Source organism: Acanthisitta chloris, unplaced genomic scaffold (assembly GCF_000695815.1).
Source record: "Acanthisitta chloris isolate BGI_N310 unplaced genomic scaffold, ASM69581v1 scaffold36492, whole genome shotgun sequence".
Taxonomy (NCBI): domain Eukaryota; kingdom Metazoa; phylum Chordata; class Aves; order Passeriformes; family Acanthisittidae; genus Acanthisitta; species Acanthisitta chloris.
Genome location: NW_008659401.1, coordinates 1 through 11,357, shown reverse-complemented (window position 1 = coordinate 11,357; position 11,357 = coordinate 1). Strand labels below are relative to the sequence as shown.

The 11,357-nt window shown below is 45.1% G+C and overlaps 1 protein-coding gene across 1 annotated transcript in view; it reads right to left on the bottom strand.

Annotated features, from left to right (window-relative positions):
* TBC1D2 (TBC1 domain family, member 2) overlaps positions 1–10,041 on the bottom strand; it is a 16,660-nt gene extending 6,619 nt beyond the window's left edge. Inside the window, 8 exon segments of the mRNA XM_009069384.1 lie at positions 215–402; positions 2,291–2,401; positions 3,205–3,591; positions 4,620–4,807; positions 5,431–5,567; positions 7,828–7,969; positions 8,838–8,970; positions 9,634–10,041. Coding sequence (XP_009067632.1) covers positions 215–402; positions 2,291–2,401; positions 3,205–3,591; positions 4,620–4,807; positions 5,431–5,567; positions 7,828–7,969; positions 8,838–8,970; positions 9,634–10,041 — 1,694 coding nt within the window.
* Between the last annotated feature and the right edge of the window lie 1,316 nt (positions 10,042–11,357).

Here is an 11,357-nt window from a genome sequence, read left to right as displayed (position 1 = left end):
TGTTCCACTCCACTTCCCTTCCTACAGTGATATGCTGCTATCAGATTCTTGTGGTCTCCACACCACCAAACCAAACCAGCCACCTCAACTTCTTCTGCTGGGTCATGGCTCCAAGTCCCTGCTATAAAAGTGTCCCCAGATCTCTCTCTCACCTGTCTTCCCTTCACAGCCAGGCTCCTACAAGGGTGAATATCCCTGTGTTCTTGACTCTTACCTTACAGGGTTCAAGTTAAAACCTTCTTCTGCTTCTTCCTTCACATTCCACTGGAGCGCTTCCTGGATGAGGTTCTTCACCAATTCAGCATGGGAGTTGGGCAGGCCAGGCACAGCCTCCTGCAGCTTTCGCAAGACCGTCAGGTATTTGCTCTCCATCTGGCAGTTTCTTGCTTGCAGGCAAGCACACTGATGGGAAACAAGAAGGAAAGAGCTAGCTCATTAGTGCTTCTTCCTGCATTGCCACTGCTCCCTACTGGCCTGGTCTGCACATAAGAAATAGACTCCTGAATAGCAAAGCCCCAGAAAACACATTCAGTAGTTTTCTACAGTCAGTGGAATTGCAGCTATGAATGAATCACCGTGGTCTCTGAATAAGCACATGCTGCAGTAGCAAGCATGCAATAGAAGTTGCTTATTGACTGGGAGGCCTACTACATCATCACCTACTTTAGCTACTGCATTACATTTATGGATGGCCATATCCCAGCTGGTTTGGGTCAGAACATAATCAGAAAGCCACCATTGCAGCTGTGTTTTCTGCCATCTTTTTCTCTGCTCCTCAGACAAGTTCTCTAGTCCACACTGAGCTGTATTCTGACAAAACATACCACTCCTACAAGTGAGATATGAGCATACCATTTTCAAGTGACATGGTAGCACCTAGACTAGGTGACCACAGGCCCTTCAGCATTCGCAGTACCATGGCACTGGTATATGTCATTTCTCAAGCATGGAAAGCCCAGTTGTATTCAAACAGCAGGACAGTACCTGCCACCACCATACATCTGGGCACACAAAGCAGAAAAAGCAAATAAGGACTGTTACCCCAGTACACAAGTGGGGAACTGAGGCCACACAGGTGACAAGACTCACCAGTGTCTTAAAGAAAGCTTAGTGAAGACTCCTGCTCAATGGGAAGCAGCAGTTGAAAACAAAAACAAAACAAAACACAGAGAGAATTAGGTTGCATACAGAGGGGACAGCAAGGAGCATGGGATAGTTTGCCTCACACATCACTTTGCCTCACATTGGGCATGCTGGGCTGGGCTGATTGGTGGCGCTTTCTGAAGGTTATAGCAATTTCAGGATCAGAGAGGACAGTAAGTTAGAAGGCAGGCAGGGTTTCCAAGAACTAGAAAACAAACAGATGTAAGAATGGCAATAACACTTCAGAAGCAGCTTTTTGCCCTGTTCTAGAATGCAAGACTGTGAAGACATACCTAAGGTGCTGCATTCCTCCCCCAACTCTCCCACCTCAGGCCACACTGTGATCTCAGAAATGCTCATTAGGCCTCAGCTTTGATGAACAGCACCTGGCCTAAGCTCCTCTTGAGCTTATCAGAAACACTGTCAGCTCCCAGCAATTTATGCCATCTAACCAGCTCCTGTTTTTAAAATCAACAGCAGTGGAAACTTATTTTATTGCAAACCCAAGTGGAATAACATTCTCGTTATCAAACTTTCAAAGAAAGTTAACAATCCAAATTGTAGCCAGGATGGAAAAACACTATTACTAAAGCCAACTCTTGTGATCCTATGAACACTGGTCCAAAGTGAGACCCTCTGAGGTGTCCTGGACCACACTGGGTTGTGACCAGCAATCTCCCTGTGAGTGGGCCACCACTCAAAGATAGGAAACTCTCAAGTTTGCTATACACAAAGGACCAGCAAATGACGATGACAGAGCTTGGGCTGATAACCTCTAGTCCTTAAGGCTCAACCCTTCACCTCCTGAGATGATGTAAAGGGATCTGATGTGAGTACCTCACTGAACTCGAGGGGAAATTTTCACACATATACCTGGTATACACTCCTTGTGTGTGTGCGAGTGTGATATTATAGCAAATCTACTATAAAGGTTGCTCTCTTAGATTCTTAAGTACTTTAGACCGGTAAATAATTTAGGCCTACAAGTGAGTAGGAACAACACAAAGCAGAAAAAAGATGACACTGAAAAAAAAAAAACACACTGGGAGGAAAGCTTATTCCTGGTGGATCAAAATACATTCCAGTGTCAACTTTGAAAATAAGTTAGCAAGAGTTCATACCAAGGAAAAAGGTCATTTGGCCTTACCTTCATCAGAAGGGCTTTTTCATTCTCAGCAACACTTGTCCAGAGTCGAGTAACCTGGTGGATCTCCGAATTGAGAAACTGGTTCTGGGTTTTGTATGCATCAATATCATCCTGTCACAAAGCAAAACAGTCACACAAGGACAGTTCTTGAGGGACTCGAGATCCCTCCCAGTTCAGGGACATCAGATTATGCTAAGGACAGTAAAGTAGTTCCACAATTTTGTGTTCTGGGGAGCAGACAGTACTCTCCAGGACAAATACGGCCTGAAAAGGAAATCAAGGCACAACGTTAAATAGGAGAGTCATGCATAGACAAGATACCTGAAAATGCTAAGTGCATATATACGCTTATAAAACACAGAGAATCCAGGTCATATAAACATAGAGAAGCACCTAAACAAGATGAAAAATATGTGTTTTGTTTGGCTTTTGTTTGGTTGGCTGTTTTGTGTCTGGCAGCTAAAATTCTCCCAAAATGCAGCAAGTGGTTCTTTTGGCATTCTCTACCTCATACTAACTGGTCATTATACATAGAGACATACAACAGGCTAGATCTGAAAGAACTAGGATGTATTGGTAAAGTGTTTACAAGAGGGAAACACATAGGAACCAAGTTAGTGAAAGCAGCAAGGGAGACCACACCTGTGAAACAAAAGAAAGCAAAGGAAGAGGCAGGCATTGAATGGTGACATGAAGAGAAACAAAACAGGCTCTGAGCTGAAGCTGAAACAGACCCAGATGCTTTTCGGCACCCTATTGGCATCAGGTGAGATCTTTCCAGTTTGCCTCTTGTTTGGAGACAGATGGAACAACTAGCAGAAGTATATTCTGTGCTTCCTGCAAGGAACACCCTCCCACTGAACCTGAGGGCACAAAAAATGGGAGCCCCTAAATATCTGTGCTGTCTCACACACCTTCAAATGCTTAATCTCCTCCTGCTGCTTATTCAGTGTCTCTGCAGTGATTGTATTGGCTTCGTGCAGGGGGTCAGAGAGCTCTCGGGCCATCTGCTCTGTCAAGGCCATGATGACTTCCTGTTTGGCGTGGTTCTTCTCCATCAAAAGCTGCACGTGTTCCTTGAGCTCCTGGATGTGGCTGTCTCTCAAAGTCAGTATCTGCTCCAGTTCCTTCTTTTCCTGTTCAAGAGCTTCCAGTCGACTGGTCAAGTCTGCAATTTGTCTCACTTTGTGGCGCACCAGCTCCAGCCTGTCCTTATCTTCTGCTGCAGTGAGATACATACTAGATACTCGCTTCTCCTGCTGTGCTGCCTCCAGAGCTTTATGAAGAAGTTTAACCAGCTCCTGGAAAGGGAATTCAATCACATCACAGTGCTGCCCAGGGCAACAGCAGCATGAACAACACAGACCCAACAATGAAAGGTTGTCAAGATCTTGAACTTGACTCCTTTCAAGAGGAAACTGCCGAAATCTTAAAACCACAGTGATGTCAGAGCAGAGAAGCCCTGCTCTCAGAGCAGTGACTTTATGGAGATTGCTAGCAGAAAAGCTGCTGCATACACTGTCTGAGTTCTGGCTTTCCTACAATTGTTCTTGGGGGGTCCAGCAGAGATTGGAGAATCTGGAGATCTGGTCAGCAGTATGGTAAAATGGGAGGGAGTGAAATGATGCAGTCTGCAACTACCTGTGCTATCAGAAGGAAATTGCAGTACCCATTTTAACCTTCCCTCTGCCAGAGTCTTCACTCACTCCATCCCTCATGAAGGCATGGAACCTTGCCCCAGCAACATGTTCCTGGACTCAGGCTCTGCTATCTCAGACACTTAAAAAAGAAAATCAAGGATGTGACTGACTGCCCACCATGGGACCTGGCTCTCCTGCCTCTTCTGCTGGAAGAGCTACCATGCTTGTGAAGAACAGTGTCATTCATGAGAGACAGCCCTTGCAATGACCCATGTGCTGACATTTACAGTGAAATCACATCTTAACAGTGGATCACTCTTCAAAAAGAATGATCGGCTGTTAACAACATGACTCCACCTGGCAGTTCTTCCCACTGCCATGGTACTCATTCAGGACTGTACTACATACATTCAGCGAGCAATACAGATGCACAACCAAGACACCAGCAGTGCACACTTGGATTTGTTTTACCTCCCTCTTCCAACTAGCTGCACTTCTGAGCAACAGCTGAAGATCTTCCCTTGTCTGGGTACAAGCAGGCACACGTGAAGTGGTAACACCAGGAGCTTCAAGTGGACCCGTTAGTGCTTGCTGAGTACTTCTCAGCCTAACACCAACAAATAAGGGAGTCCCTGTAGCCAGACTCAGGGCCCTGCCCTTAGAAGCAGCAGTCTCTTCACCACACTCACCTTTTGTGACTTGACTTCCTCTGTGAGAGTCAGGATCTGTTGCTGTAGGACACTCACTTTATCCATTTGGTTCCTCTCCCTGGACAATTCTTCAGGTGAGCCATGGAAGCCACTGTTCATCCACCTGGCTTTCCTAATCCAATTCAGCCTGGACTCCATCCTCCCATCCTCTGGGGTCCCGTCCTTAACTGAAGGGAGACAAGCTTCATTTACACAGAAGTGGTTTGCTACTATGGACTCCCAAGTCTTGCTGTGGGAGAGCTCACAACAGTTCTGTACAGAAGGCTGACACACAGGACTAGGAACACTGACCTGATGGGACCCCCAGGACTGAAGCCTAAACAGTACGGATCAGACACAGGCACGCCCAGAATTAACAAAGCTGTGATGTTTTATGGTACCTGTTAACCCACCTTGTACCCTGCTCATCTATCTTGCCCACAGCAAATGCAAGTTACCACCATGGAGAGGTATGCATGCAGTGAAGCTGCTGCTATGCTTAACCTGTGACTGTGCAGCAATTACACTTCTGCCTCAAAGAAACATGGCTGGAACCATGGATCTTATGGGGTTTTTAGCCTCTGCAAATGTTTCTGAGGTAGGAGATACAGACAGATGCAGCCTGAAGTAGAGCCAAAAGAGTCAGTCTTGTGGCAACAACACAGGAAGAAACTTGAGACAATGTGATATGTTACATGTGACAATGTGATGTTACAATGTGACAATGTTTCATATGCCATGTCAACTTGCCACCCTCTCCCTCCCTAAGGCATCATAGTCAGACCAGCTCACACAGCTCAGTAACAATCACCTGCACACCCTGCCTCCACTTCTGCCTCTTGCTCCTCATCCAGATTCTCAGGATGCTCATGGAATTCATTGAAGGTAAAGACATTCCCATTGTTCCCCCAGAGCTGCTTGGAGCTACAGATATTGTAGACAGTGTTTCTGAAACAAAAAGTGAACAAGACAGCCTAGTGAACAGGAGAAGTCATGATCATTGTAGCCAGTGCACATTCAACCTGTTCAATGCCTTACCTCCCCTTAACTCCTACCCCTCTTCCCAAAATATCTCCTTCATGTCCTGAGAAAATGCTGCTGTCACAGCACTGATGGATCTGAGGGGAGCAAGGTTGTAACCGCTGTAAATCAGGAAGATGCCACATAATCAGTACCAGCACAGCAATGTAAAATCAGATGGAGACCTTTCCCTATATGCCTGAGCCCTATACATAAACACATCAGGCCAAACAGAGGGATCAAAGGTAATGTCAGACCAAGCACATGCCTCCCTCCCCTTTCTTCTTCCCTGATGGATCTGAGGGGAGCAAGGTTGTAACCGCTGTAAATCAGGAAGATGCCACATAATCAGTACCAGCACAGCAATGTAAAATCAGATGGAGACCTTTCCCTATATGCCTGAGCCCTATACATAAACACATCAGGCCAAACAGAGGGATCAAAGGTAATGTCAGACCAAGCACATGCCTCCCTCCCCTTTCTTCTTCCCTCTCCTCTTCCCTCTTTCCCTTCCTCCCTCCATTCCTTTGCTTAGCACACAGCAGAAATCCCCAGGTGACAAGAAGAGCTCAGCTACCTACAGCACAGCCAAAACTGGGACAATAATCACATTTGAAGCAGCCACAGGTCCTGTGCTCTGAACCACATTTAATAAATAACCTTGCCACAACAAAGTCAATAGACTAAAATGAAGTAAAGAGATACAGGAACAAAATTGCAGTCAGATCCAGAAACAGTTTGTTACAGCGGCTGGTATCAGGTACTGCCGAAAGCAGTAAGGGATGACTTTACAGCATCATGCAGAACCACAAATGTACAAGCATTTTCTGTAAAACCTATACAACAAGGTATATCTACAGGTCTTTTCCCTTCTCCTCCTGGCTTGTGCATGAGATAAAACAAAACAAGCCCCTTGTTTTGAGGTCTAAAAAAAACTCAGTGTCCACTTCTTCCTATCTGTAAATGAAGCTTTCATTTAGATATTTTTCTTCTTCTGCCTTGCTACCGTAAGGCTCCAGATCAGAAGAGCAGACATTAGTGACCTCAGACAACACACAGGCATGTAAGATCAGCAGACCTTCATTCCTGTAGTCTGCATTTAGTACGCATTAATGCAACTTGCCTACTTTTCTCTACTTCATGCTGAACTTTGTTTTTCCCCTGTGACTGCAGCAGCTTAGGAATCCAGACATGCTACACTCACGAAGACCCAGCCTGACAGTGATTGAGCCTAGAAAAATGTTTACAGAACCAGGGGAGCAATACAGTCTGAAGCTGAAAAGAGACAATTGTTACACAAGCTTACAAAAGCAAGACTGAGGGGAGAGGGGGAAAATATCTTCATATTATTCTTAATTGAAGTGAGTAAGAGAGAATGCATAGCCTGTGAAACATTACAGCTGACTTTGATACTCTCTGGTCTTCCGGGGATCTGTCTTCCTATGGGCATCAGACTGTAGCCACAGGAGTGGTGGTAAAAACTGCTGGCAATCTCCCCTCCAAAAATATTTGGCCAGTACCAGGCTACCTACCACACCTGCGGCCACTTACACATTTTTGGTTATATGTAAACAAGTGATTGGGAAACACTTAAGGAGATACTGATGGGGGTTGTCTTTGTCCAAGTGTAACTGCCCAAGGCTTGTAGCTTTTAGCCCTCATGGGGCTACACATTGCAACAGCAGACAGAAGCACCATTGCAGGCAGTGGGAATATTCATATCCTTGAAACTCAGCATGGAGTAGCACCATATTACAGGCTCCTCTTTCTTGGGAGTTCCTGCTTTAGAGAATGCACTACATTCAAGGTCCTTTGAAACCTCTGCAAAGTGCTAATGGGCTTCAATCACTGTCCTACGAACCTGACCATGTGCCCTTCCAAGAGCGCCATGAGCGCCGTGCAGATGCATCACACTAGGCCTACACTGAAGAGAGCTTAACCAAGTCCTAGGTCTGCCACTGGTATCTTTGCGAAGAGAGCTATATGATGTGAAATGCATCAGAACATGGCAATGTGAAAGGTCCTCTGGTGGGAAGTTTGCTTTCACCTGGAATATCCTTCAAAAAGCTGCTTCACAGTTCTTCTAACTAGGCAAGACTCCCATTTCACACAACACATGACAGGCAAGGAAGGCACACAGTGGCAGGCCACCATGTCAACCACACCGCAGTTCTCTTCACGCACTTACTGTATCTCTGTCCAAGGGTGCTTAAGGGAAATGTTCTGCAAAGCAGTAGATGTTTGAGGTGCAGGCAAAGATGCTGCCTTTAAACCCACTGCTTCTGTTGGTGTTTTCACCAGAGGCAGAAAGTCTTCATTGTCAACTACATCTATGTAGAAACAAAAGAGGACACGGAAGCAAGTGAGCAAGACAGAATTCCACTGGACTCTGGCTCCTTCTGGCCAGGTGGAACAAGGACAGCAGAGCAGGCTTTCTTAGTTTTACGTAAAATTACAGAGTTTTAACATACAAATAGAGTCATCTACCCAAGGACAATCAAGCGATTTCAACCATATATATGAGATTGAATAACCCTAAAGAATCAGACTTTAACTGCCTAAAGAAATAAGAAAGTGAGATGTTGCTGTTCTACTCCCCCATCCCAATCCATGTTTGATTGTTTTCACATGTGGAAAATGCCTCACAAGCCATTTGTTACCAGATTTTTGCCTGATGTAGCAAAATGCCCAGGTATGCAGAATCTTTTAGAGCAGACCCTTACTAGAGAGGGTATAATTTGTATCAAACAAAATGTGCATCTCGTCATCCCTAAACAGACAGACACCCTGTTTGTGCTCTCCCCTGATCCACTGGCCTGTGTACTTCCACTTCTAGAAATGGACACCTTCATCCCACGGCAGAAAGAAAAACATGCTTGCTGTAAATTCTGCGGGCCTTGCAGGACGAAGGGGATATACCAAATGTGCACACTTGACACATGTGAGGAAAATCAAGATGGAATTCATGATCATAAGATCCTGAACATCCCCAAACATATGGTGTGGATTAGGAGACAGCTTATTCACATTTGTGCATAATAAGGCCAGAAGTTCCAAATATTGACCGGGCATTGGTAGTTGGCAACTGCATTTAAAAACCTGGCCAAAACCTCTGCCCACTTACAGATGAAGAACATCATTCATCACCAGGGTGGGGGTGCTGATAGCAAAAGAAAGGCTGACATATGTGACACCTACTTGTTCTGCCAGCCAGAGGTTCATTCACAAGCTGGGAGCTGCCCACAGGAAACTGGCTTTGAATGTTGCAAAATTCCCAACGTCTCATTTGCAGCTGCTGCAGCCAGTACATCATTGCCTGTTTGCTGATTGCCTAACATAACACAAAACAGGAAAGGGAGGGAAGTAATCTCATCAGCATGAGACACATCCTGAGGGGCTGACCACTGCTTTGCTGTGCAAGTTGTCAGAAACAAAGACCAGCTATACCAAGCCTATGGCGTGCTCTGGTCCTAACACTGACTCGGGAGGACAAAGTAAATCTTTAGGATGGCCTTAAGTAGCAGAACTTTAGTGGACCACTGACCTATTTTAAAACATACTCTGGTTTACTATGCTCCAAGGCTAACCAGAAGTGACACAATTGTTTTAGCCAGAAATCACCCACAGAGCTTCTCAGCAGTGACTTTCAAAAAGAAAAAAATCTCTCTAGCAGAGGCTCCTGACGAAGCAACCATTGTAGACAGGGGAGTTCATTTCTGTTCAGTAAATTATGCGTGGACTGCAGGACTCCTCAATTACTTTAATTCAGCACACGGTTTGGCTTTTATTCCTATTCTGTTAAACAACAGCCATTTCACATGTAACAGAGTCCCAGTCTTGCCAAAACGATGTAAATAATTTAAGCCCAAATAGTAACAATCCAAGCTGGGAGGACTAAAGTTAAACTCAAGCTAAGAGATACCTTAGCAGAGACATGTCTGTCCTGATTGGGAATGTTTCCTAACAGCCTCCACAACAAGGAACTGCCCCTTACCTTCAGAGTAAAAGCTCTGCTTGGTGTTCTGATCTCAAAAACCCCTTCCCCATTTTCCACTTTGCAGTCAAAACTGGCACTGGAGAGATTGATAGACCCCAAAGGGTTAATGTCCTGGGCAGTCCTGTAGTACAGTAAGTGACATTTGTTTTCATCATAAAAGAACCAGCGAGACTTCCAGGTCTTGATTGGCCCCTTGATGCCCAGCTTATTTAAATAGCCACAGAGTTTCTTCCTGGATGTTTCTCTGCTGGGTTTCAGCTGCACATTTTCCAGTTCTCCAGGAGAGGAAAGCATGTCTTTCTCTTTCATTGAGACTCCATTGCTGCTGCTATTGTCTGGATTTGACTCCACCAAACTGTCTGGAGCAGCAAGGGGACAAGCTCCACTTCCTGGTCCTTTCTTCATCTCTTTCAGGAAAGGGGTGGAAACAGGAAATTCTCTAGGTAAATAAATAACAGCAGATCCTGACTATGCCATCATTGATATGGAACCTGCAGCAAACGAGAAAAGAAGGAACACCCTCAGGTCTGGCATAAGACAAAAAACATTCCCTAGCCTTCAAACTATCCAGCCAAGACCTCCTACTCTATTCTAGGTCGTTGCTCCCTGCCTTCCTCAGCTCAGATGTCCTCTATACACCTGTTTTCTAACTTTTTCATTCTTAAATTAGCCTGCACTAGCAGCCAAGAAACAGTACCATAATCTCTTGAGTGAAAAATAATTATGCCCTATGGAGATACCAAATCAATAGCAATAACCAGGGCATTTGGTACTTAATGTTAAGGAACAGTTGCCGAAAACATGGCAAGATAACAAGATGGGGGGGTAGAACGTAGTCAGGTGAAGGGATGGCAGGTAAGAGTGTCCTGACATCTACGGTGAAAGTTCAACTAATATTCTAAACCATGGCATCTGGAGAAAAATCCAGCCTTATGCAGTATCCTTATAAATAATTAGTGTCAGCTGAGCATTGTTGTTAAACAGCCTGCATGCCATGTGTTAGTTCTTCATCCAGAGGATGGATTCATATGATGAATTACACACCAGAGAAAGTAATTCTGTGAACCTTACAAAAGAGAGTTGGTTGCTCAGTGGCCACAGCTACCACCTGGGTCCCAGGAAGAACACAACACACAGAAGAAAATGAGAAAAATCAGGCTGGAAGGGATTTGCGCAGATCTCTAGATTCCCACATAAGCTCTGTAGACCACTACAGATAATGTTCACTCCTTTTGGAAAGCTACTGAACTTCCTTCAGTTCACTCTGATGACACTGCAGATCCTGCTGCTGAATACATTCACAAATGCCAGGAACAAGCACCCTTAGTGAAGGTGCTTCCTCAACTAAGCATCTGAAACACCCAAAAGCTCCAGTTCCAAGTTAATCTTGTCTGGCACAAAGGAACTATCACCAAGAGGAAGAAACATTCTCAACTCTCCCTAACAGACCCTGGGGCTTTCATGGCAGAACCCAGCACAAGTATTTCCTATACAGTCTGAAGACTCCATCACACTTCGACTCTGACAGCATGATGGTTCACACCATGAACAGGATAATTTTAGGTTTAAGCACCAAGTTACAAGGAGTCATGTCAGATCTGCATTGCAAAGCCTTTTAGATGAGACCTCACCTCGAGAGAACCAGAGAGATGCTCCTGGTAGTCACCGTCTGCTGGCATAGAGCTACTGCTACAGGCACCACCAAGCAGGTGACCACAGAC